Source organism: Procambarus clarkii, chromosome 18 (assembly GCF_040958095.1).
Source record: "Procambarus clarkii isolate CNS0578487 chromosome 18, FALCON_Pclarkii_2.0, whole genome shotgun sequence".
NCBI classification, from domain to species: Eukaryota; Metazoa; Arthropoda; class Malacostraca; order Decapoda; family Cambaridae; genus Procambarus; species Procambarus clarkii.
Genome location: NC_091167.1, coordinates 42,380,072 through 42,407,389, shown reverse-complemented (window position 1 = coordinate 42,407,389; position 27,318 = coordinate 42,380,072). Strand labels below are relative to the sequence as shown.

Genomic DNA, 27,318 nt, shown 5'->3' with positions numbered 1-27,318 from the left:
AGAGTGTACCGGGCCCCAGAGTGTACCGGGCCCAGAGTGTACCGGGCCCCAGAGTGTACCGGGCCCAGAGTGTACCGGGCCCAGAGTGTACTGGGCCCAGAGTGTACCGGGCCCCAGAGTGTACCGGGCCCAGAGTGTACCGGGCCCCAGAGTGTACCGGGCCCCAGAGTGTACCGGGCCCAGAGTGTACCGGGCCCAGAGTGTACCGGGCCCCAGAGTGTACCGGGCCCAGAGTGTACCGGGCCCAGAGTGTACTGGGCCCCAGAGTGTACCGGGCCCCAGAGTGTACCGGGCCCAGAGTGTACCGGGCCCAGAGTGTACCGGGCCCCAGAGTGTACCGGGCCCAGAGTGTACCGGGCCCAGAGTGTACCGGGCCCAGAGTGTACCGGGCCCAGAGTGTACCGGGCCCAGAGTGTACCGGGCCCCAGAGTGTACCGGGCCCAGAGTGTACCGGGCCCCAGAGTGTACCGGGCCCCAGAGTGTACCGGGCCCCAGAGTGTACCGGGCCCAGAGTGTACCGGGCCCAGAGTGTACTGGGTACAAGATGTAGGCTGCAGAGTGTCAGGAGTTTCCAGACTGCAGGACACCAGTAAATACCTAATACCAAGCCTAATAAATACCTAATACTAATACTCAGGAAACAAGGTGTTGGGTGTAGGACTGTGGGAGTGAAGTGTTGGGTGTCGCCTTTGGCGTTGATTACACGATTGAAATAAATTGCAACAAGTCTTTGCAACTGCGTGGTAGCTTTAGTGCCATGAAAGTCACACTGTGAGAGAATGGTTGTTTGTCTGTCCCAAGTTGGAGGTTAGAGGCTCTGGGCTAGCCTCACCTAAATTTGCAGGGGTAATGATCTGGGGTACAGGAAAGACATAGGCTAGTGGGCGGTATGGCCAATTAAATGTATTTGGAAATATTAGCAATTATAGAGACCCCCCCCCACCCAGTACACTACATTTTTATGAAGACAAGTGTGAAATATATGGTGTGATTCCCCTAGATTTTTAGTTATCGTAATGCTATATATTTTTAAAGAGACCCATACAGTTGTTTCACTGCTTCTTAATAATAACTTTCATACGAGGGAATAACTTTCTAATATCTTTTTCAGTCTCATCAAACCCACATAAAGCTGTCTCCCACACCCCCCCCCATACACCATGCTGTCTCCCACACCCCCCCCCATACACCATGCTGTCTCCCACACACCCCCCATACACCATGCTGTCTCCCACACCCCCCCCCATACACCATGCTGTCTCCCACACCCCCCCCCATACACCATGCTGTCTCCCACACCCCCCCCCATACATCATGCTGTCTCCCACACACACCCCCCATACACCATGCTGTCTCCCACACACACCCCCCATACATCATGCTGTCTCCCACACACCCCCCCCATACACCATGCTGTCTCCCACACACACACCCCATACACCATGCTGTCTCCCACACACACCCCCATACACCATGCTGTCTCCCACACACACCCCCCATACACCATGCTGTCTCCCACACACACCCCCCATACATCATGCTGTCTCCCACACACCCCCCCCATACACCATGCTGTCTCCCACACACACACCCCATACACCATGCTGTCTCCCACACACACCCCCATACACCATGCTGTCTCCCACACACACCCCATACACCATGCTGTCTCCCACACACACCCCCCATACACCATGCTGTCTCCCCCCCCCCCATACACCATGCTGTCTCCCACACACACCCCCCATACACCATGCTGTCTCCCACACTCCCCCCCATACACCATGCTGTCTCCCACACCCCCCCCCCCATACACCATGCTGTCTCCCACACACACCCCCCCATACACCATGCTGTCTCCCACACACACCCCTCATACACCATGCTGTCTCCCACACACACACACACATCTAATGCTTCATAAATCTGAATATTCTCCCTTGTATTATATCTCCCCTGTACGCTAGTGCCCCGGGCTGGCTGGGCAGCCCGTCCCTTCTTGAAAGATCTGTACCCTATTTGTGGGTGTGGGGAACCCTCTTCGAGACCACTGGAAACGGTCCTTAGGTAAATTCAGGTAAATTCAGTCATCCGGTAACTTAGTTGTGTGTAATGTGGTTGTTGGGTTGAGTGGTGGTGTCGATGTTTCCGGTGTGTGGGTGTGAAGGATGAGAGGCGGGCGGTGTGGACTCCTCGTCTTGGTCTCTGTGTAGTGCGGGGGTGTAGCGAGACCTGTGTTGTCGCTGTCTCTCTAATCCTAGGTGTAGGGTGCTGGGTGTTGGGGTGTTGAGTGTAGGGTGTTGGGTGTTGTGTACTCATAACGTACTGGGGTGAAAGTCACTAATATAACAACCGAGAAGTCATCATTATGTACAGATGATATGTTGCTTGGAGGGAGGGAGAGAGAGACAGAGACAGAGACAGAGAGAGAGCTGCTAGTAGCTAGCAACACAACATAAAAGCCACCACCACCCTGAGTTACGACTTAGTTGTTAGACTAAGATAAGGGCAGAAGGGGTCTAGAAGAGAGGCAAGAGCAATTAGACCTTAATGATACTACTGGCTATGTGAGCACACGAAGTATCGACATGGACTGACTCAGTAATGAGCACCTCACATGCAGGAAAACTGAGTCAACAGATCAGGGGCCAGGTCTAGGTCAATAGATCAGGGGCCAGGTCTAGGTCAATAGATCAGGGGCCAGGTCTGGGTCAATAGATCAGGGGCCAGGTCTGGGTCAATAGATCAGGGGCCAGGTCTGGGTCAATAGATCAGGGGCCAGGTCTGGGTCAATAGATCAGGGGCCAGGTCTGGGTCAATAGATCAGGGGCCAGGTCTGGGTCAATAGATCAGGGGCCAGGTCTGGCCACTAATAGATCACACTGGTACAGTTGATACACAAGGGGGGGGGGGGTGCGGGGGGGGGAGGGGTGAGTGTTCCGTCTCTCTCCTGTCTTGTTGTCTATGTCACCCCCCCCCCCCCCGCCCCCTGCCCCTCCCCCCGCCCCCCACTGTAACACCTGGGCCGCTCCCGAATTAAGGTGAGGATATCCGTGATCAGGTGACGTCAGGTGAGAGGGGAGGGGGAGAGGAGGGAGGGGGGGTTCACGGAGGGGGGAGGTGCATGGAGGGGGCTGAGGGAGGGCAAACAGTGTGGCACCACCTCACCCTCGCCACTACAGCAGACACCAGCAGACAGTCACACGCGAGGTATTATCGGACAGCGATACTGTTGAGACAGAGATCCGGCAGACAGCGACAAAGGTGAGACCTGCCATGCTAGCAGACAACAAGAGCGGCAGACAGAGAGACAAGAGCGGCAGACAGAGAGACAAGAGCGGCAGACAGAGACAAGAGCGGCAGACAGAGACAAGAGCGGCAGACAGAGAGACAAGAGCGGCAGACAGAGGTACAAGAGCGGCAGGCAGAGAGACAGGTAAGCCGGAATTGTTCGTCCGGTGGAAGTGAACACCCGGCCGCCTGGCTGAGGGGAGGGGGAGGGGGTTATGGGTAGGGTGTGGGGGATAAGGGGGGGGAGGTATGGGGAGGGAAGGATGAGGATGTAGAGAAGGCGGTGGGAGAGACAGAGAGACAGGGAGAGACGGGGAGAATGATGATAACACATTATACGTCGTCCTTACCCTGTAGGAGACCCCCACTCCACGTCACCCCCCTCCACGCTCCCCATCCTCCCCCCTCAATGCTCCCCAGGCCGTCGTCACACCAGCCTACATGGTCCTGTTGTTGCAGCTGCTGCGTCTGCTGCTGTTGCTAGGTTTGCTGCGTCTCCTGCTGGGTGCTGCTGCAAGGTCTGCTGCGTCACCAGCTGCTGCAAGGTTTGCTGCGTCTTCTGCTGGGTGCTACTGTTGCTGCTGGGTGCTGCTGCTGTTGCTAGGTCTGCTGCGTCTCCTGCTGGGTGCGTGTTACGGCCCCAATGGGTCGCAACCGGGTTCTTTGCTGGTGGAACTAAAGTTCTGGTATCCGACCCCAAGTTAGTAGTGGCTTTCAAGGAGTGAGCTCGGTAATGCAAGTAAAACACAATGGGGGAGTTGCATTGAATACGACACTTCATCAATTATCAATATATTCACACAAACACTTTCCCATCACCTCATATATAATCATAAAGGAAGTATTACTACACTTGATGTATACACAAGTGTCACTCTCATAGGACACTAAGCGCTCCTCGATGCTCAATCGATGCAGTCTTGTCAACTTGCGTGTTTCCTCAACACACAGTACCGTCCTCAACCAGTACTGGGAAACACCAACTAGTCTACCCTAGCCACGGGCCAGCCTATCTACAGTCTCACTAGGTGCTCCTTGTGAACGCCCACAATCACTCTCCAGCCTGGTGCTGGCAGAGAACATCAGCCTGGCGCTGCTGGGCCTCTACATGAACAAATACAAGGGTAGCGAACCCCTGGCAGGAGCTTCTTGCAACTAGCTGGTTACACTCCCCCGTAGCACCTCACTGTCGGCCATCTCTTCCACTAGCCAGTCCCGGGATACGCCGAACTCTGTCACTGCCATCTTCACAGGCAGACAGTAGAACACTACACAGTTCCTCTTCGGCGGCGGCTCACTGCTCACGTAAAGCAGGATGGAGTAGAGAGCTATTGGCTGCCCTGGGTAGACTGACTGTCCTCGTACCACAGCAGCCCTACGTCGCCTCTGTGGATACAGACATGTCATCAGTAAACTGGCCAGTACATGGGACACTAGGAAATACCACTTACGAACTCTAACATGAACATACATCTCCTCCTACAATAGATGGCGCTGATTTTCTAGGCGCCACCTCACCAGAGGTCAGCACCAGCGACCTCTCGAGCTGACTACGACAGGAATCTAGCGCCTCTTGCAGGTATAATCCTGCCACCACCAGATGGCGTTGTTCATTTTGTGGGGGTTTCGGGAACGGACTCACAGATGGCATTGGCATCGCTGCTCCAGGCTCCGACGATGGAATCGGGTTCCTAAGAGTGCTGCTGCTGCTAGGTCTGCCACGTCTCCTGCTGGGTGCTGCTGCTGCTGGGTCTGCTGCGTCTCCTGCTGAGTGCTGCTGCTTGCGCTAGGTCTGCGGCGTCTCCTGCTGGGTGCTGCTGCTGCTAGGTCTGCCACGTCTCCTGCTGGGTGCTGCTGCTGCTGGGTCTGCTGCGTCTCCTGCTGGGTGCTGCTGCTGCTAGGTCTGCCACGTCTCCTGCTGGGTGCTGCTGCTGCTGGGTCTGCTGCGTCTCCTGCTGGGTGCTGCTGCTGCTAGGTCTGCCACGTCTCCTGCTGGGTGCTGCTGCTGCTGGGTCTGCTGCGTCTCCTGCTGGGTGCTGCTGCTTGCGCTAGGTCTGCGGCGTCTCCTGCTGGGTGCTGCTGCTGCTTGGTCTGTCACGTCTCCTGCTGGGTGCTGCTGCTGCTGGGTCTGCTGCGTCTCCTGCTGGGTGCTGCTGCTGCTGGGTCTGCTGCGTCTCCTGCTGGGTGCTGCTGCTGCTAGGTCTGCCACGTCTCCTGCTGGGTGCTGCTGCTGCTGGGTCTGCTGCGTCTCCTGCTGGGTGCTGCTGCTTGCGCTAGGTCTGCGGCGTCTCCTGCTGGGTGCTGCTGCTGCTAGGTCTGCCACGTCTCCTGCTGGGTGCTGCTGCTGCTGGGTCTGCTGCGTCTCCTGCTGGGTGCTGCTGCTTGCGCTAGGTCTGCGGCGTCTCCTGCTGGGTGCTGCTGCTGCTAGGTCTGCCACGTCTCCTGCTGGGTGCTGCTGCTGCTGGGTCTGCTGCGTCTCCTGCTGGGTGCTGCTGCTGCTAGGTCTGCGGCGTCTCCTGCTGGGTGCTGCTGCGTCTCCTGCTGGGTGCTGCTGCTTGCGCTAGGTCTGCGGCGTCTCCTGCTGGGTGCTGCTGCTGCTAGGTCTGCGGCGTCTCCTGCTGGGTGCTGCTGCTGCTAGGTCTGCGGCGTCTCCTGCTGGGTGCTGCTGCTGCTAGGTCTGCTGCGTCTCCTGCTGGGTGCTGCTTGCGCTAGGTCTGCGGCGTCTCCTGCTGGGTGCTGCTGCTGCTAGGTCTGCTGCGTCTCCTGCTGGGTGCTGCTGCTGCTAGGTCTGCTGCGTCTCCTGCTGGGTGCTGCTGCTGCTAGGTCTGCTGCGTCTCCTGCTGGGTGCTGCTGCTGCTAGGTCTGCGGCGTCTCCTGCTGGGTGCTGCTGCTGCTAGGTCTGCTGCGTCTCCTGCTGGGTGCTGCTGCTGGGTCTGCTGCGTCTCCTGCTAGGTGCTACTGCTGCTGCTGGGTCTGCTGCGTCTCCTGCTAGGTGCTACTGCTGCTGCTGGGTCTGCTGCGTCTCCTGTTGGTTGCAACTGCTGCTGCTGGGTCTGCTGCGTCTCCTGTTGGTTGCAACTGCTGCTGCTGAGTCTGCTGCGTCTCCTGCTGGGTGCTGCTGCTGGGTCTGCTGCGTCTCCTGCTGGGTGCTGCTGCTGGGTCTGCTGCGTCTCCTGCTAGGTGCTACTGCTGCTGCTGGGTCTGCTGCGTCTCCTGCTGGGTGCTGCTGCTGCTGCGTCTCATGCTGGGTGCTGCTGCTGCTGAGTCTGCTGCGTCTCCTGCTGGGTGCTGCTGCTGGGTCTGCTGCGTCTCCTGCTGGGTGCTGCTGCTGGGTCTGCTGCGTCTCCTGCTAGGTGCTACTGCTGCTGCTGGGTCTGCTGCGTCTCCTGCTAGGTGCTACTGCTGCTGCTGGGTCTGCTGCGTCTCCTGTTGGTTGCAACTGCTGCTGCTGGGTCTGCTGCGTGTACTGCTAGGTGCTACTGCTGCTGCTGGGTCTGCTGCGTCTACTGCTGAACTAGTGGCGGCGATTGTAGTGGTGCTTCAGAGCGAGAGGAGGGGAGGGGGTGGTGGAGGGGGGTGTTGAGGGGGGGTGGGAAGGGGTCAACGGAGGGGGTGTGAACCCAGGGTATGGTATACTCCTCCTGCTTGTCTGCTGCTCCCACAACCGGCTAGCCCACGCGTCCTGGCCCCACCCCCCTACCCCCACCTCCCCCCACCACCAAACCCCAGACACCCCCCTCACCATCTGTCCGCCAGCTGGTTGGTTTTCCTAGTGTTTACCGGCAGATGGCGGCGTCCCAGGTGGTCCTGGCAGGCCCCGGAGGGAGACAGGTGGACACCCGGTGGTCAGCTGAGGTGAATAGTGTGGGTGGATGGTTAGGGAGTGGATGGATTGGTGGGAGGGGGGGGTGGAAGGTTGGTAGGGGGGGAGTGGAGGGCAGATAGCAGCACTAACACGGGGGGGGGGCGCAGGTGGGTCAACACGGGGGGGGGGCGCAGGTGGGTCAACACGGGGGACGCAGGTGGGTCAACACGGAGGGGGGGGGCGCAGGTGGGTCAACACGGGGGGGGGGGGGCGCAGGTGGGTGAACACGGGGGGGGGCGCAGGTGGGTCAACACGGGGGACGCAGGTGGGTCAACAAGGGGGGGGTGGCACAGGTGGGTCAACATGGGGGGGGGGGACGCAGGTGGGTCAACACGGAGGGGGGGGGCGCAGGTGGGTCAACACGGGGGACGTAGGTGGGTCAACAAGGGGGGGGTGGCACAGGTGGGTCAACACGGGGGGGGGGACGCAGGTGGGTCAACACGGGGGACGCAGGTGGGTCAACACGGGGGGGGGACGCAGGTGGGTCAACACGGGGGGGGAGACGCAGGTGGGTCAACACGGGGGGGGACGCAGGTGGGTCAACACGGGTGGGGGGGACGCAGGTGGGTCAACACGGGGGGGCGCAGGTGGGTCAACACGGGGGGGGGGGCGCAGGTGGGTCAACACGGGGGGGGGACGCAGGTGGGTCAACACGGGGGACGCAGGTGGGTCAACACGGGGGGGGGGACGCAGGTGGGTCAACACGGGGGGGGGGGACGCAGGTGGGTCAACACGGGGAGGGGACGCAGGTGGGTCAACACGGGGGGGGGACGCAGGTGGGTCAACACGGGGGGGACGCAGGTGGGTCAACACGGGGGGGGACGCAAGTGGGTCAACACGGGGGGGGGACGCAGGTGGGTCAACACGGGGGGGACGCAGGTGGGTCAAGACGGGGGGGGGACGCAGGTGGGTCAACACGGGGGGGGGACGCAGGTGGGTCAACACGGGGGGGGACGCAGGTGGGTCAACACGGGGGGGACGCAGGTGGGTCAACACGGGGGGGACGCAGGTGGGTCAACACGGGGGGGGGGACGCAGGTGGGTCAACACGGGGGGGGGGGGACGCAGGTGGGTCAACACGGGGGGGGCGCAGGTGGGTCAACACGGGGGGGGGGCGCTGGTGGGTCAACACGGGGGGGGGACGCAGGTGGGTCAACACGGGGGGGGCGCAGGTGGGTCAACACGGGGGACGCAGGTGGGTCAACACGGGGGGGGGACGCAGGTGGGTCAACACGGGGGGGGACGCAGGTGGGTCAACACGGGGGGGCGCAGATGGGTCAACACGGGGGACGCAGGTGGGTCAACACGGGGGGGGCGCAGGTGGGTCAACACGGGGGGGGGGGCGCAGGTGGGTCAACACGGGGGGGGGAGGCAGGTGGGTCAACACGGGGGGGGGGCTCAGGTGGGTCAACACGGGGGACGCAGGTGGGTCAACACGGGGGGGGGACGCAGGTGGGTCAACACGGGGGGGGGCGCAGGTGGGTCAACACGGGGGGGGGACGCAGGTGGGTCAACACGGGGGGGGGACGCAGGTGGGTCAACACGGGGGGGGACGCAGGTGGGTCAACACGGGGCGGGGGACGCAGGTGGGTCAACACGGGGGGGGGGACGCAGGTGGGTCAACACGGGGGACGCAGGTGGGTCAACACGGGGGGGGGGACGCAGGTGGGTCAACACGGGGGGGGGACGCAGGTGGGTCAACACGGGGGGGACGCAGGTGGGTCAACACGGGGGGCGGACGCAGGTGGGTCAACACGGGGGGGGGCGCAGGTGGGTCAACACGGGGGACGCAGGTGGGTCAACACGGGGGGGGACGCAGGTGGGTCAACACGGGGGGGGGCTCAGGTGGGTCAACACGGGGGACGCAGGTGGGTCAACACGGGGGGGGGGACGCAGGTGGGTCAACACGGGGGGGACGCAGGTGGGTCAACACGGGGGGGGGGACGCAGGTGGGTCAACACGGGGGGCGGACGCAGGTGGGTCAACACGGGGGGGGGACGCAGGTGGGTCAACACGGGGGACGCAGGTGGGTCAACACGGGGGGGGGACGCAGGTGGGTCAACACGGGGGGGGGCTCAGGTGGGTCAACACGGGGGACGCAGGTGGGTCAACACGGGGGACGCAGGTGGGTCAACACGGGGGGGGGACGCAGGTGGGTCAACGCGGGGGGGGGCGCAGGTGGGTCAACACGGGGGGGGGACGCAGGTGGGTCAACACGGGGGGGGGACGCAGGTGGGTCAACACGGGGGGGGGACGCAGGTGGGTCAACACGGGGGGGGGACGGAGGTGGGTCAACACGGGGGGGGGGGGCGCAGGTGGGTCAACACGGGGGGGGACGCAGGTGGGTCAACACGGGGGGGGGGCGCAGGTGGGTCAACACGGGGGGGGGACGCAGGTGGGTCAACACGGGGGGGGGGGACGCAGGTGGGTCAACACGGGGGACGCAGGTGGGTCAACACGGGGACAGCCTCACCCACCATCCTGGCGGCCGCCCTAAAAGGATAACTTTAAATGCTGCTCATTGAAATTCCTCAGACACCGTCCACGGTGTTTTGGTTTTGTTCGGCCCCTGACCCACGGGCGGGGGCTGGGGCCAGGACCTCCGGGGCACCACAAGCGGGCCGACAGCCCTCCGGGGCACCACAAGCGGGGCCACAGCCCTCCGGGGCACCACAAGCGGGGCCACAGCCCTCCGGGGCACCACAAGCGGGGCCTTGGCCACGACTCTGGGACATGCAGAAGGGCTGGAACAATGCCCTCTGGGTGCTCTCAAGCACAGGCTTCGGTCAGCCCTCGGTACACCTGGTGGGTAGGGATGACCCTGGCCTCTCAACATGAAGTCGACACGGTAGGACTCTCCCGACCTCTCCAAATCACCCGAATTGTGTTCTCCAAATCATTCGATAATTGATCTTCATGTTGACTAGATCACCAGTACTGACCCTGGTGAATATCTCAACGGGTGGAAGAGGTCAACAACAGTGTTACAGTGACAACAGTCACTGTCTTGTCAGTCATTGCCTTCGTTACACGGCAGTTCACTACTTCCGGCTGGCATTTACCTCGTCAAATCTTATCGATCACGAGTGCTGCTTGCGATAATGCTTCCTGCAGGTATGCAAAGTTCGTGGGATAATCTGCAAAGTCACTAAGATCATTCCTTAAGTCTGACCACAGACTACAGAGTTAAGCATTGCTCTAATTGATGCCAGACAACACAGTGATTACTCATTAGCCAATCAGGCATAAGAGAGCCGCCGTGTGACGTCATGGGGACTACTCTCATTGGCTAAAACGAGACACACGGGGAAGGTGACGTCATGGGGACTACTCTCATTGGCTAAAACGAGACACACGGGGAAGGTGACGTCATGGGGACTACTCTCATTGGCTAAAACGAGACACACGGGAAAGGTGACGTCATGGGGACTACTCTCATTGGCTAAAACGAGACACACGGAGAAGGTGACGTCACAGTCCTATCGAAAACCATTATTGCCCTGAAATTGGCCTGAAAGATATACATTCACATACACACATCACTTACTCTCCACATCACAACACACATTAGGGGTCTCCTAACTAAAATAAAGCCAAGTTTCCTGAGTCTCTTGTGAGAGTGGAGCGTGCACGTCTCTGGAACATGACTGCTGGTGTTGGTCTGGAGGTCCTTACTGTAATCCACCTCACTCCCTTATGTGTACCTTGTCATACACGTATGTGTGTGTGTACGTCTGGTAAGATACTGCATGTGTATAGGAGGAAATGTGTATGTTTTATCACTCACAATGTTCGGTAATTGACGATCACGAAACACTGATCATTTGTATGTGGAAAATCCACAAAGAAATTGGAAAGGAAGATGAACGTTTCGGCCGCTTTACAGCCGTTGTCAACACCAGATTCTAACTTATTGCAATAAGAGGCAATAACACTAACAATAAGTTGGTTTCTCCTAGTATATGTCGTACCTAGTAGCCAGAACGCACTTCTCAGCCTACTATGCAAGGCCCGATTTGCCTAATAAGCCAAGTTTTCCTGAATTAATACATTTTCTCTAATTTTTTTCTTATGAAATGATAAAGCTACCCATTTCATTATGTATGAGGTCAATTTTTTTTTATTGGAGTTCAAATTAACGTAGATATATGACCGAACCTAACCAACCCTACCTAACCTAACCTAACCTATCTTTATAGGTTAGGTTAGGTTAGGTAGCCAAAAAAGTTAGGTTAGGTTAGGTTAGGTTAGGTAGGTTAGGTAGTCGAAAAACAATTAATTCATGAAAACTTGGCTTATTAGGCAAATCGGGCCTTGCATAGTTGGTTGAGAAGTGCGTTCTGGCTACTAGGTACGACATATATATATATATATATATATATATATATATATATATATATATATATATATATATATATATATATATATATATATATATATATAAACACGTTGTACTGAACTGGGTGAGAATAGCTTGAGCTACCCTTTGTGTGTATTTATTCTTCAATAAACTTATTTCAATTTCACTGTCATTACCTTAAGACGGAGAGCAAGAAGAGACTCGCTGGCATTAGGACGTGCTGCAGGTCGACAGTCACCACCTTATCTCTCTCTCTCTCAGAGCAGCGTCCTTATCTCCAGCGAGGGGCGCGACCTCACATATCACCTCACCGCGGATGTCCCAATCACCACAATTGTCGACGATGCTTCCTTCAAGACCTGAGACGTTCTCCTTGACTCCTCGGGCCTTACACAACCTTCTGTCTCCATCTGCCTCTGTCCTGGTCTCCAGAGGTCTCCACCAACAGTGTGGTTGATCAGATCCCTGGTAGTGGAACGTATAGGCTTTCCCTAGTCCTATAAGAAGGAGAGATTATGGTTAGAACATTTATAGACGTCAGAGGATTGTAACGAAGGAACATATATATACTGAGGGAGACACTGGCGACATAACTAACTCAAGTTTGTTGCATAGCCAAGAACCTTAAACATAGCTAATAATGATGTTGTTGCAAGGGGTAAAGTATGACAATATGTTGCGTATCATACGATAATGAGCCTACCCGATAGTTAATTCAGCTTCATTCTATAACCTCCCAAACTGCATCTATGTTCGCAGTAGGACGGGACAGATCACTTGCATATAATGAATGAACAGTTAGTGTATGGTTACAGCTGCTGCGAGAACACCAGTCTATAGAAAATTGTTGAAGAAATAAATGCGAGCGTTACATAGAGGATACAGTAGACTCAAATTCAGAAACAGAACAACGAGAGATTTTTCATAGTGAGATGACGTCATTTACGTCATGTGTGTCAACAGTTGATGTTGACACACACACACACACACACACACACACACACACACAGTGGAGTCCCGCAGGGGTTAGTCCTTGGACCTATACTGTTTCTGATATATGTAAATGATCTCCCCGAGGGTATAGAATCGTTCCTCTCAATGTTTGCTGATGATGCAAACATTATGAGGAGGATTGAAATAGAAGATGATAGTAGGAGGCTACAAGATGACCTAGACAGACTGAATGAATGGTCCAACAAATGGCTGTTGAAGTTCAACCCGAGTAAATGCAAAGTAATGAAACTAGGCAGTGGAAACAGGTGGCCAGACACAGGATAAGGAATAGGAGATGAAGTACTTAATGAAACGGACAGAGAGACAGATCTAGGAGTTGATATCACACCAAACCTGTCTCTTGAAGCCCACATAAAAAGAATAACGTCTGCGGCATATGCGAGGCTGGCTAACATCCGAACAGCATTCAGGAACCTGTGTAAAGAATCATTCAGAATCTTGTATACCACATATGTAAGACCAATCCTGGAGTATGCGGCCCAAGCATGGAGCCCGTACCTTGTCAAGCACAAGACGAAACTGGAAAAAGTCCAAAGGTATGCCACTAGACTAGTCCCAGAACTAAGAGGCATGAGTTACGAGGAAAGGCTGCGGGAAATGCACCTTACGACACTGGAAGACAGAAGTGTAAGGGGAGACATGATCACAACCTACAAAATCCTCAGAGGAATCGACCGGGTAAACAAGGAAAAACTATTCAACACTGGTGGGACGCGAACAAGGGGACACAGGTGGAAACTGAGTACCCACATGAGCCACAGGGACGTTAGAAGGAACTTTTTCAGTGTCAGAGTAGTTAACGGATGGAATGCATTAGGCAGTGATGTGGTGGAGGCTGACTCCATACACAGTTTTAAATGTAGATATGATAGAGCCCAGTAGGCTCAGGAATCTGTACACCAGTTGATTGACAGTTGAGAGGCGGGACCAAAGAGCCAGAGCTCAACCCTCGCAAGCACAAATAGGTGAGTACAAATGAGAGCACCCTGAACCAGCCATGGACGGGGCAAGAGGGGGTGCCCCCTGGTGCCCCCTGATGCCCACTGGTGCCTGCTGGGGAACTGTTTAGGGTTGTCCGGGGCAGCCAGAGCTGGGGGGAGATAGTCAGGTGTGGAGGGAGGGTTGATGGTGCGAGTTAAGGGGGTTAACAGGGATAGTGAGAGAGGAAGGTTAGGTGGGGACGGATAGTTGACCTTTCCATGTCCATAGAGGGAGGGGGGGGGGAGGGAGCAATCATTTTCGAGGCAGATACCCCTCCCACTTCCATAGAGGAAAGAGAGAGAGAGGGATAGAGGGAGGGAAGGTGATGGGGGCGGCCGCCCACCACCATAACAGGAAAGAGGACCGTCCAACCACTCACTCCGCTGATGTGTTGCAGTACTTGTGGTGCCCTAATAGGCCGCCCCCGGCAGGTTGGTCCTGTGACGGACGGAGAGGTGAGGGTCGCTGCATGGCCAGCAGCAGCAGCAGCAGCAGCAGCAGCAGCAGCAGCAGCAGCAGGAGCCCCGGGAGGAGGAGGAGGACAGCCAGGTGGTGTACACTCGGGTGACTGGTGTACAGCCTGGTGACTGGTGGTGTACAGCCGGGTGACTGGTGTACAGCCTGGTGACTGGTGGTGTACAGCCGGGTGACTGGTGTACAGCCTGGTGACTGGTGGTGTACAGCCGGGTGACTGGTGTACAGCCGGGTGACTGGTGTACAGCCGGGTGACTGGTGTACAGCCGGGTGACTGGTGTACAGCCGGGTGACTGGTGGTGTACAGCCTGGTGACTGGTGTACAGCCGGGTGACTGGTGGTGTACAGCCGGGTGACTGGTGTACAGCCGGGTGACTGGTGGTGTACAGCCGGGTGACTGGTGTACAGCCTGGTGACTGGTGGTGTACAGCCGGGTGACTGGTGTACAGCCGGGTGACTGGTGTACAGCCTGGTGACTGGTGGTGTACAGCCGGGTGACTGGTGTACAGCCGGGTGACTGGTGTACAGCCTGGTGACTGGTAGTGTACAGCCGGGTGACTAGTGTACAGCCGGGTGACTGGTGGTGTACAGCCGGGTGACTGGTGTACAGCCTGGTGACTGGTGGTGTACAGCCGGGTGACTGGTGTACAGCCGGGTGACTGGTGTACAGCCTGGTGACTGGTGATGTACAGCCGGGTGACTGGTGTACAGCCGGGTGACTGGTGGTGTACAGCCGGGTGACTGGTGTACAGCCTGGTGACTGGTGGTGTACAGCCGGGTGACTGGTGTACAGCCGGGTGACTGGTGTACAGCCTGGTGACTGGTGGTGTACAGCCGGGTGACTGGTGTACAGCCGGGTGACTGGTGGTGTACAGCCGGGTGACTGGTGTACAGCCTGGTGACTGGTGGTGTACAGCCGGGTGACTGGTGTACAGCCTGGTGACTGGTGGTGTACAGCCGGGTGACTGGTGTACAGCCGGGTGACTGGTGGTGTACAGCCGGGTGACTGGTGGTGTACAGCCTGGTGACTGGTGGTGTACAGCCTGGTGACTGGTGGTGTACAGCCGGGTGACTGGTGGTGTACAGCCGGGTGACTGGTGGTGTACAGCCTGGTGACTGGTGGTGTACAGCCTGGTGACTGGTGGTGTACAGCCAGGTGACTGGTGGTGTACACTCGGGTGACTGGTGGTGTACACTCGGGTGACTGGTGGTGTACACTCGGGTGACTGGTGGTGTACACTCGGGTGACTGGTGTACAGCCTGGTGACTGGTGGTGTACAGCCTGGTGACTGGTGGTGTACAGCCTGGTGACTGGTGGTGTACAGCCGGGTGACTGGTGGTGTACAGCCGGGTGACTGGTGGTGTACAGCCGGGTGACTGGTGGTGTACACTCGGGTGACTGGTGGTGTACAGCCTGGTGACTGGTGGTGTACAGCCGGGTGACTGGTGGTGTACAGCCGGGTGACTGGTGGTGTACAGCCGGGTGACTGGTGGTGTACACTCGGGTGACTGGTGGTGTACAGCCTGGTGACTGGTGGTGTACAGCCGGGTGACTGGTGGTGTACACTCGGGTGACTGGTGGTGTACAGCCGGGTGACTGGTGGTGTACAGCCGGGTGACTGGTGGTGTACAGCCTGGTGACTGGTGGTGTACAGCCTGGTGACTGGTGGTGTACAGCCTGGTGACTGGTGGTGTACAGCCGGGTGACTGGTGGTGTACAGCCTGGTGACTGGTGGTGTACAGCCGGGTGACTGGTGGTGTACAGCCGGGTGACTGGTGGTGTACAACCGGGTGACTGGTGGTGTACAGCCTGGTGACTGGTGGTGTACAGCCGGGTGACTGGTGGTGTACAGCCTGGTGACTGGTGGTGTACACTCGGGTGACTGGTGTACAGCCTGGTGACTGGTGGTGTACAGCCGGGTGACTGGTGGTGTACAGCCTGGTGACTGGTTGTGTACACTCGGGTGACTGGTGGTGTACACTCGGGTGACTGGTGGTGTACAGCCTGGTGACTGGTGGTGTACAGCCGGGTGATTGGTGATGTACAGCCGGGTGACTGGTGGTGTACAGCCGGGTGACTGGTGGTGTACAGCCTGGTGACTGGTGGTGTACAGCCGGGTGACTGGTGGTGTACAGCCGGATGACTGGTGGTGTACAGCCGGGTGACTGGTGGTGTACAGCCGGGTGACTGGTGGTGTACAGCCGGGTGACTGGTGGTGTACAGCCTGGTGACTGGTGGTGTACAGCCGGGTGACTGGTGTACAGCCTGGTGACTGGTGGTGTACAGCCTGGTGACTGGTGGTGTACACTCGGGTGACTGGTGTACAGCCTGGTGACTGGTGGTGTACAGCCGGGTGACTGGTGGTGTACAGCCTGGTGACTGGTGGTGTACACTCGGGTGACTGGTGGTGTACACTCGGGTGACTGGTGGTGTACAGCCTGGTGACTGGTGGTGTACAGCCGGGTGACTGGTGTACAGCCTGGTGACTGGTGGTGTACAGCCTGGTGACTGGTGGTGTACAGCCTGGTGACTGGTGGTGTACAGCCTAGTGACTGGTGGTGTACAGCCGGGTGACTGGTGGTGTACAGCCGGATGACTGGTGGTGTACACCCGGATGACTGGTGGTGTACAGCCTGGTGACTGTTGGTGTACAGCTGGGTGACTGGTGGTGTACACTCGGGTGACTGGTGGTGTACAGCCGGGTGACTGGTGGTGTACAGCCGGGTGACTGGTGGTGTACAGCCGGGTGACTGGTGGTGTACTCTCGGGTGACTGGTGGTGTACAGCCTGGTGAGCAGTAGCAGTCGTTCATGTTTAACAAATTTGCTATCTTTTTATTCCAGCATTGTTGAGGCAGTTGATAGTGGTAAGGATTGTGATGTTGTGTACCTTGACTTTAGCAAAGCTTTTCATACAGTGCCACATGAAAGACTGATTAAAAAGATAGAGGCTCGTGGTATTGGGGGTGCTATATTAAGTTGGATTAGGGCATGGCTTTACCAAGGGAAACAGAGAGTTAGTATAAATGGGGTTAAGTCAGAGTGGGAAAATGTTGAAAGTGGAGTGCCTCAAGGCTCTGTTCTGGGACCTCTGTTGTTTATAATATATGTAAATGATTTAGATTCAGGTTTGAGTAGCATCATTTGCCAATTTGCCGATGATACAAAAATCGGCAGGGAAATAAACACGGAAGAAGACTCACTATCACTTCAAGTCGATCTAGATAGGGTTTTGAAATGGTCAAAAGATTGGCAGATGCAGTTTAATGCTGATAAATGTAAAGTTCTGAGGCTAGGTAATGATGATAGAGTTACAAGATACGAGCTGGATGGTGTTGAGATTGCGAAGTCGGATTGCGAAAGGGATCTGGGAGTTATGATTAGTAAGAATTTAAAACCAAAAGATCAATGCATTAATGTTCGTAATAAGGCAAATAGGACACTGGGATTTATTAATCGAAGCGTTAGTAACAAGACACCTGGTGTGGTTCTTAAGCTATATCTTGCTCTGGTTAGGCCTCGTTTAGATTATGCAGTTCAGTTTTGGTCGCCGTATTATTGAATGGATATAAATTCACTTGAACGTGTCCAGCGTAGGATGACAAAGTTAATTCCCCAAATTAGAAACCTGTTATATGAAGAGAGATTAACAAAGCTTAAAATTGCATTCACTGGTAAGGCGAAGAGTTAGGGGTGACATGATAGAGGTTTACAAGTGGATATATCTTACAGGTATAAGGTTAGGTTAAGGATGGTTAAGTTGAACTGATGTAGAGAAAATTCCCATTATTCACACTTTTCCATTAACCTACAGGTGATAAAAGTTAAATATAGATTCAACATTCAACAAAGCTCCAAAACCCCAGCAGGTTAGGCACGGGCATTTAGGTTTATATACGAAATTAACACTTTTCTGAGTATATATCGTATCAGAGGTTAGGTCCAAGGTGGTTGATTTGTGGTAATTTGAGGAAAATACCTATTAATAACATACTTCACATAATAATATATTAGTATAATTAGCTATAATCCAGGGGTGGAATGGGAGTTGGAAGTAGACATTAACAGCTCTTAACAGTCAACTCGTGCTCTGAATGTGATGTCCATAGATACATTTAGTAGAATTTTGGGTTTTGGTTTTGATACAATAGGGAAAAATTCAGTGGAATTGACACAAATTGGGGTAATTTGGATGAATTTAGCTAGTGCTGTGTTAGGTTAGGTTAGGTTAGGTCTGGTTTGGTAGATTTGATAATAGAAAACACATCTAGATATTGGAAGTAGCTAGATGACCACAGCACTAGCTCTATGAAATGGTCTTGGGAACTACGTATGTTATGTCAAGACTAGATGTCGGATATTGGAAATACACAATAAATTTAGATGGCATAAGTGAAGACTTTGGTAAAATGAGTTTTGACTGTGCTGTAGTACAAAACATTTTGGGTATATTTGGTGAAAATTGACTCAAATTAGGTAAAATTTAGGTGGGACAGCATAAATTAAACTAACTTTCATACAAATCTAGCTTGGAATATGCTAAGTCAAGTTGGGTAAGGTTGTGTAGGGTAGGAGGGAACAGGTGAAAACTTGGGTAAAATGAACTTTGGCTATGCTAAGATACATAACATTTACGAATATTTGGTGGAAATTGGCTTAAATTAGGCTGAATTTAAGTGGAAAAGGCTTGAATTTAGCCAATTTTAATCAAATCTAGCTTTAGACATGCTAGGTCAGGTTAGGTAATGTCAGGAGCAACAGCAACAGCAACAGGAGCAGGAACAGCAACAGGAGCAGGAACAGCAACAGGAGCAGCAACAGCAACAGGAGCTCCTCACATCCTTCTTACCCATTGCATTGTTTCTCTCTCACCCATCTCATTCTACCCAGGCATAAATCAACTCACTACTTCCCTCGTTCATGCCTCACCTTCCTCCCTCATTATCTTTATCTTCCTCCCCCCCCACTACCTTAGTCTTCCTCCCTCCCTCTCTCTCTCCCCTCTACTACCTGCTCGGCATCCAAGACACGCTTCTCGCGTCCTCCAGGCGACCTTACCACTCCCTTACCCACCTACTTCCCTGACCTTACCCACCTACTTCCCTAACCTTATTACCCTATCGACCAGACCACCTACTCATCAACCAGCTCGATCCCCCACCCCCCCCCACTATCAACCAGACAACTCCTCCTATCATCAACAGACAACCCCCCCACCCCACCATCGACCAGACAACCCCCCCACCCCACCATCGACCAGACAACCCCCCCCACCATCGACCAGACAACCCCCCACCATCGACCAGACAACCCCCCCCCACCATCGACCAGACAACCCCCCCCCACCATCGACCAGACAACCCCCCCCCCACCATCGACCAGACAACCCCCCCCACCATCGACCAGACAACCCCACCCCCACCATCGACCAGACAACCCCCCCCCCACCATAGACCAGACAACCCCCCCCCCACCATCGACCAGACAACCCCCCCCCCACCATCGACCAGACAACCCCCCCCCACCATCGACCAGACAACCCCCCCCACCATCGACCAGACAACCCCACCCCCACCATCGACCAGACAACCCCACCCCCACCATCGACCAGACAACCCCCCCCACCATCGACCAGACAACCCCCCCCACCATCGACCAGACAACCCCCCCCACCATCGACCAGACAACCCCACCCCACCATCGACCAGACAACCCCCCCCCACCATCGACCAGACAACCCCCCCCACCATCGAACAGACAACCCCCCCCCACCATCGACCAGACAACCCCCCCCACCATAGACCAGACAACCCCCCCCACCATCGACCAGACAACCCCCCCCCCCCACCATCGACCAGACAACCCCCCCCACCATCGACCAGACAACCCCCCCCACCATCGACCAGACAACCCCCCCCCCCACCATCGACCAGACAACCCCCCCCACCATCGACCAGACAACCCCCCCCCCACCATCGACCAGACAAACCCCCCCACCATAGACCAGACACCCCCCCCCCCCACCATCGACCAGACAAACCCCCCCACCATAGACCAGACAACCCCCCCCCACCATCGACCAGACAACCCCCCCCCCCCCCACCATAGACCAGACAACCCCCCCCACCATCGACCAGACAACCCCCCCACCATAGACCAGACAACCCCCCCCCCCCCCACCATCGACCAGACAACCCCCCCCACCATAGACCAGACAACCCCCCCCACCATCGACCAGACAACCCCCCCCCACCATCGACCAGACAACCCCCCCCCACCATCGACCAGACAACCCCCCCCACCATCGACCAGACAACCCCCCCCCCACCATCGACCAGACAACCCCCCCCCCACCATCGACCAGACAACCCCCCCCCACCATCGACCAGACAACCCCCCCCCACCATCGACCAGACAACCCCCCCCCACCATCGACCAGACAACCCCCCCACCATCGACCAGACAACCCCCCCCCCACCATCGACCAGACAACCCCCCCCCACCATCGACCAGACAACCCCCCCCACCATCGACCAGACAACCCCCCCCACCATCGACCAGACAACCCCCCCCCACCATAGACCAGACCACCAGTCACTATTACATACAAGAGTGACCTCCAGTATAAGATCAGTACTGGTGATGCCTTTATACACAGATCTTTTGGTATAATGTTTATTAATGTGTTTATTTCGTTGTTCCTCCTCCTCCTCCTCCTCCTCCTCCTCCTTCTCCTCCTCTTCCTCCTCCTCCTCCTCCTCCTCCTTCTCCTCCTCTTCCTCCTCCTCCTCCTCCTCCTCCTCCTTCTCCTCCTCTTCCTCCTCCTCCTTCTCCTCCTTCTCCTCCTCTTCCTCCTTCTCCTTCTCCTCCTTCTTTGTCCCGTTGTATATTATGCGTTTTATTCCTTTCCTTGTTACTCTTAACTTCCGTGACAGAGCAAGGAGAGGAATCTGGTTAAGGGAGGGGGGGGGGGGGGGTGTGGAAGGGGGTGAGGGAGATAACGGTACAGGGCGGGTGAGTGGGGCTGTATTGGCAGGTGTTGTGAGGGCGAGTGTTGTGAGGGCGAGTGTTGTGAGGGCGAGTGTTGTGAGGGCGAGTGTTGTGAGGGCGAGTGTTGTGAGGGCGAGTGTTGTGAGGGCGAGTGTTGTGAGGGCGAGTGTTGTGAGGGCGAGTGTTGTGAGGGGCGGGTGTTGTGAGGGCGAGTGTTGTGAGGGGCGGGTGTTGTGAGGGGCGGGTGTTGTGAGGGGAGGGTGTAGAGAGGGAGGGTGTAGTGAGGGGAGGGTGTTGTGAGGGGAGGGTGTTGTGAGGGCGAGTGTTGTGAGGGGAGGGTGTTGTGAGGGCGAGTGTTGTGAGGGGCAGGTGTTGTGAGGGCGAGTGTTGTGAGGGGCGGGTGTTGTGAGGGGAGGGTGTAGTGAGGGGAGGGTGTTGTGAGGGCGAGTGTTGTGAGGGGCGGGTGTTGTGAGGGCGAGTGTTGTGAGGGGCGGGTGTTGTGAGGGGAGGGTGTAGAGAGGGAGGGTGAAGTGAGGGGAGGGTGTTGTGAGGGGAGGGTGTAGAGAAGGAGGGTGTAGTGAGGGGAGGGTGTTGTGAGGGGAGGGTGTTGTGAGGGGAGGGTGTTGTGAGGGTGTTGTGAGGGGAGGGTGTTGTGAGGGGAGGGTGTTGTGAGGGGAGGGTGTAGTGAGGGGAGGGTGTTGTGAGGGGAGGGTGTAGAGAAGGAGGGAGTAGTGAGGGGAGGGTGTTGTGAGGGGAGGGTGTTGTGAGGGGAGGGTGTAGTGAGGGGAGGGTGTTGTGAGGGGAGGGTGTAGTGAGGGGAGGGTGTTGTGAGGGGAGGGTGTTGTGAGGGGAGGGTGTAGTGAGGAGAGGGTGTTGTGAGAGGAGGGTGTTGTGAGGGGCAGGTGTTGTGAGGGCGAGTGTTGTGAGGGGAGGGTGTTGTGAGGGTGAGTGTTGTGAGGGACGGGTGTTGTGAGGGCGAGTGTTGTGAGGGGAGGGTGTAGAGAGGGAGGGTGTAGTGAGGGGAGGGTGTTGTGAGGGGAGGGTGTTGTGAGGGGAGGGTGTTGTGAGGGGAGGGTGTTGTGAGGGGAAGGTGTTGTGAGGGGAGGGTGTAGTGAGGGGAGGGTGTAGTGAGGGGAGGGTGTAGTGAGGGGAGGGTGTTGTGAGGGGAGGGTGTAGAGAAGGAGGGTGTAGTGAGGGGAGGGTGTTGTGAGGGGAGGGTGTTGTGAGGGGAGGGTGTAGTGAGGGGAGGGTGTTGTGAGGGGAGGGTGTTGTGAGGGGAGGGTGTTGTGAGGGGAGGGTGTTGTGAGGGGAGGGTGTTGTGAGGGGAGGGTGTAGTGAGGGGAGGGTGTTGTGAGGGGAGGGTGTAGTGAGGGGAGGGTGTAGTGAGGGGAGGGTGTAGTGAGGGGAGGGTGTTGTGAGGGGAGGGTGTAGAGAAGGAGGGTGTAGTGAGGGGAGGGTGTTGTGAGGGGAGGGTGTTGTGAAGGGAGGGTGTAGTGAGGGGAGGGTGTTGTGAGGGGAGGGTGTAGTGAGGGGAGGGTGTTGTGAGGGGAGGGTGTAGTGAGGGGAGGGTGTTGTGAGGGGAGGGTGTAGAGAGGGAGGGTGTAGTGAGGGGAGGGTGTAGTGAGGGGAGGGTGTTGTGAGGGGAGGGTGTTGTGAGGGGAGGGTGTAGAGAGGGAGGGTGTAGTGAGGGGAGGGTGTAGTGAGGGGAGGGTGTTGTGAGGGGAGGGTGTTGTGGGGGGAGGGTGTTGTGAGGGGAGGGTGTAGAGAGGGAGGGTGTAGTGAGGGGAGGGTGTTGTGAGGGGAGGGTGTTGTGAGGGGAGGGTGTAGTGAGGGGAGGGTGTTGTGAGGGGAGGGTGTTGTGAAGGGAGGGTGTTGTGAGGGGAGGGTGTAGAGAAGGAGGGTATAGTGAGGGGAGGGTGTAGTGAGGGGAGGGTGTAGTGAGGGGAGGGTGTTGTAAGGGGAGGGTGTAGTGAGGGGAGGGTGTAGAGAGGGAGGGTGTAGTGAGGGGAGGGTGTTGTGAGGGGAGGGTGTTGTGAGGGGAGGGAGTTGTGAGAGGGAGGGTGTTGTGAGGGGAGGGTGTTGTGAGGGGAGGGTGTTGTGAGGGGAGGGTGTAGAGAGGGAGGGTGTAGTGAGGGGAGGGTGTAGTGAGGGGAGGGTGTTGTGAGGGGAGGGTGTTGTGAGGGGAGGGTGTTGTGAGGGTAGGGTGTTGTGAGGGGAGGGTGTTGTGAGGGGAGGGTGTAGAGAGGGAGGGTGTAGTGAGGGGAGGGTGTTGTGAGGGGAGGGTGTTGTGAGGGGAGGGTGTTGTGAGGGGAGGGTGTAGAGAAGGAGGGTGTAGTGAGGGGAGGGTGTAGTGAGGGGAGGGTGTAGTGAGGGGAGGGTGTTGTAAGGGGAGGGTGTAGTGAGGGGAGGGTGTAGTGAGGGGAGGGTGTTGTGAGGGGAGGGTGTAGAGAAGGAGGGTGTAGTGAGGGGAGGGTGTAGTGAGGGGAGGGTGTTGTGAGGGGAGGGTGTAGAGAAGGATAGTGTACTGAGGGGAGGGTGTAGTGAGGGGAGGGTGTTGTGAGGGGAGGGTGTAGTGAGGGGAGGGTGTAGTGAGGGGAGGGTGTTGTGAGGGGAGGGTGTAGAGAAGGAGGGTGTAGTGAGGGGAGGGTGTTGTGAGGGGAGGATGTTGTGAGGGGAGGGTGTAGAGAAGGAGGGTGTAGTGAGGGGAGGGTGTAGTGAGGGGAAGGTGTTGTGAGGGGAGGGTGTTGTGAGGGGAGGGTGTAGAGAGGGAGGGTGTAGTGAGGGGAGGGTGTTGTGAGGGGAGGGTGTTGTGAGGGGAGGGTGTAGTGAGGGGAGGGTGTAGAGAGGGAGGGTGTAGTGAGGGGAGGGTGTAGTGAGGGGAGGGTGTTGTAAGGGGAGGGTGTTGTGAGGGGAGGGTGTAGTGAGGGGAGGGTGTTGTGAGGGGAGGGTGTAGTGAGGGGAGGGTGTTGTGAGGGGAGGGTGTTGTGAGGGGAGGGTGTAGTGAGGGGAGGGTGTTGTGAGGGGAGGGTGTAGTGAGGGGAGGGTGTTGTGAGGGGAGGGTGTAGTGAGGGGAGAGTGTAGTGAGGGGAGGGTGTTGTGAGGGGAGGGTGTTGTGAGGGGAGGGTGTTGTGAGGGGAGGGTGTAGTGAGGGGAGGGTGTTGTGAGGGGAGGGTGTTGTGAGGGGAGGGTGTTGTGAGGGGAGGGTGTTGTGAGGGGAGGGTGTAGAGAAGGAGGGTGTAGTGAGGGGAGGGTGTTGTGAGGGGAGGGTGTTGTGAGGGGAGGGTGTAGTGAGGGGAGGGTGTTGTGAGGGGAGGGTGTAGTGAGGGGAGGGTGTTGTGAGGGGAGGGTGTTGATAGGGGAGGGTGTTGTGAGGGGAGGGTGTAGTGACGGGAGGGTGTGAGTGAGGGGAGGGTGTTGTGAGGGTGAGGGTGTAGTGAGGGGAGGGTGTTGTGAGGAGAGGGTGTAGAGAAGGAGGGTGTAGTGAGGGGAGGGTGTTGTGAGGGGAGGGTGTTGTGAGGGGAGGGTGTTGTGAGGGGAGGGTGTTGTGAGGGGAGGGTGTAGTGAGGGGAGGGTGTTGTGAGGGGAGGGTGTTGTGAGGGGAGGGTGTTGTGAGGGGAGGGTGTAGTGAGGGGAGGGTGTAGTGAGGGGAGGGTGTTGTGAGGGTGAGGGTGTAGTGAGGGGAGGGTGTTGTGAGGGGAGGGTGTAGTGAGGGGAGGGTGTTGTGAGGGGAGGGTGTTGTGAGGGGAGGGTGTTGTGAGGGGAGGGTGTAGTGAGGGGAGGGTGTAGTGAGGGGAGGGTGTTGTGAGGGTGAGGGTGTAGTGAGGGGAGGGTGTAGAGAGGGAGGGTGTAGAGAGGGAGGGTGTAGAGAGGGAGGGTGTAGAGAGGGAGGGTGTAGTGAGGGGAGGGTGTTGTGAGGGGAAGGTGTTGTGAGGGGAGGGTGTAGTGAGGGGAGGGTGTTGTGAGGGGAGGGTGTTGTGAGGGGAGGGTGTTCTGAGGGGAGGGTGTTGTGAGGGGAGGGTGTTCTGAGGGGAGGGTGTTGTGAGGGGAGGGTCTTGTGAGGGGAGGGTGTAGTGAGGGGAGGGTGTTGTGAGGGGAGGGTGTTGTGAGGGGAGGGTGTTCTGAGGGGAGGGTGTTGTGAGGGGAGGGTGTAGAGAAGGAGGGTGTAGAGAGGGAGGGTGTAGAGAGGGAGGGTGTAGTGAGGGGAGGGTGTTGTGAGGGGAAGGTGTTGTGAGGGGAGGGTGTAGAGAAGGAGGGTGTAGAAAGGGAGGGTGTAGAGAGGGAGGGTGTAGAGAGGGGAGGGTGTAGTGAGGGGAGGGTGTAGTGAGGGGAGGGTGTAGAGAGGGAGGGTGTAGAGAAGGAGGGTGTAGTGAGGGGAGGGTGTTGTGAGGGGAGGGTGTTGTGAGGGGAGGGTGTAGAGAGGGAGGGTGTAGAGAGGGAGGGTGTAGTGAGGGGAGGGTGTTGTGAGGGGAGGGTGTAGAGAGGGAGGGTGTAGAGAAGGAGGGTGTAGTGAGGGGAGGGTGTTGTGAGGGGAGGGTGTTGTGAGGGGAGGGTGTTGTGAGGGGAGGGTGTAGAGAAGGAGGGTGTAGTGAGGGGAGGGTGTTGTGAGGGGAGGGTGTTGTGAGGGCAGGGTGTTGTGAGGGGAGGGTGTAGAGAAGGAGGGTGTAGTGAGGGGAGGGTGTTGTGAGGGGAGGGTGTAGTGAGGGGCGGGTGTAGTGAGGGGAGGGTGTAGAGAAGGAGGGTGTAGTGAGGGGAGGGTGTTGTGAGGGGAGGGTGTTGTGAGGGCAGGGTGTTGTGAGGGGAGGGTGTAGAGAAGGAGGGTGTAGTGAGGGGAGGGTGTTGTGAGGGGAGGGTGTAGTGAGGGGAGGGTGTAGTGAGGGGCGGGTGTTGTGAGGGTGAGGGTGTAGAGAGAGCCACGCCACAAGAGGTGTAGTGCTGGAGGTGTCCCAGGTGTGGGTGTAGCGAGCCACCAGCCAGCAACACCCACACCTGGACCTGTACACCGCGTGTCCAACACAACTTTCACTCGCTCACTAATGCAATCATTATTATATAATATCTCTGTTGCTCACTGGATCACCCGTCAGGGGCCGGCGGTCCCAGTCGTCCTCGTCGTCGTCCTCGTTATTGTCGTCGTTGTCGTCGTTGTTGTCGTCGTCGTCGTTGTCGTGGTCGTCATCGTCGTCGTTGTTGTCGTCGTCGTTGTTGTCGTCGTTGTTGTCGTCGTCGTTGTTGTCGTCGTTGTTGTCGTCGTCGTTGTTGTCGTCGTTGTTGTCGTCGTCGTTGTTGTCGTCGTTGTTGTCGTCGTCGTCGTTGTTGTCGTCGTTGTCGTGGTCGTCATCGTCGTCGTTGTTGTCGTCGTCGTGGTCGTGGTCGTCGTCGTCTTGAGGTTCTCCGGACGACCGCACCATCAGTACAGGTTCCTGAGCCTACTGGGCTCTATCATATCTACATTTGAAACTGTGTATGGAGTCAGCCTCCACCACATCACTGCCTAATGCATTCCATCCGTTAACTACTCTGACACTGAAAAATTTCTTTCAAATGTCTCTGTGGCTCATGTTATCTGTCTTATCAATTCCCTTGAGAATCTTGTACGTTGTAAGCATGTCTTCCCTAAATTTTCTGCCTTCGTGTTGCAAGGAATATTTCAATCAGCCTTTCCTCGTAAGTCGTGCCCCTCAGGTCTAGGACGGCAGGGGGCGGGGCGGGCGGCAGGGGGCGGGGCGGGCGGCAGGGGGCGGGGCGGGCGGCAGGGGGCGGGGCGGGCGGGTGGCAGGGGGCGGGGCAGGGCGGGTGGCAGGGGGCGGGGCGGGCGGCAGGGGCGGCAGGGGTCGGCGCGGGCGGCAGGGGGCGGGGCGGGCGGCAGGGGGCGGGGCGGGCGGCAAGGGGCGGGGCGGGGCCGGGCGGCAGGGGGCGGGGCGGGCGGGTGGCAGGGGGCGGGGCAGGGCGGGTGGCAGGGGGCGGGGCGGGGCGGGCGGCAGGGGGCGGGGCGGGCGGGTGGCAGGGGGCGGGGCAGAGCGGGTGGCAGGGGGCGGGGCGGGCGGCAGGGGCGGCAGGGGTCGGGGCGGGCGGCACACATCAACAACGCTGTACACACAAGTGCAAGGCATGAATGGAAGTCTGAGACGTTGCCACGTTGCCTGGCGCTCTCACCTGGCCTCTCGCCGCTCTCTGCCACTCCCCTGGAGACACTTTCCTCCAGGTAGGAGACCCGGAGCAGGAGCTTTCACACCCCCTCAACCTGCCTCGTCTTCCCACACCACCTACGCAACCTACTTTAGGCTACCGAGGTGGTATTAGAGGCACGTGGCAACGGAGCGCCACGGGCAGTTATGAATGGATCA

At 57.5% G+C, this 27,318-nt stretch overlaps 1 protein-coding gene across 1 annotated transcript; it reads right to left on the bottom strand.

The window, feature by feature from the left end:
* Positions 1-5,188: 5,188 nt before the first annotated feature.
* Positions 5,189-26,382, bottom strand: LOC138366117 (RNA polymerase-associated protein LEO1-like). Its single transcript, XM_069326855.1, has 2 exons — positions 26,044-26,382; positions 5,189-5,851 (listed from the first exon to the last, which is right to left on the bottom strand). The coding sequence occupies exons 1-2, from the start codon at positions 26,380-26,382 to the stop codon at positions 5,189-5,191; spliced, it is 1,002 nt and encodes a 333-aa protein (XP_069182956.1).
* Positions 26,383-27,318: the final 936 nt, after the last annotated feature.

Bases quoted from the DNA above. Each gene is read 5' to 3' on its own strand.
- LOC138366117 (XM_069326855.1), bottom strand. From the start codon at position 26,382: ATGGTGCGGTCGTCCGGAGAACCTCAAGACGACGACGACCACGACCAC. The intron at 5,852-26,043 runs GTGAGCAACAGA...CCGCAGACCTAG, and splicing joins GGCCCCTGACGGGTGATCCA to CGCAAGCAGCAGCACCCAGC.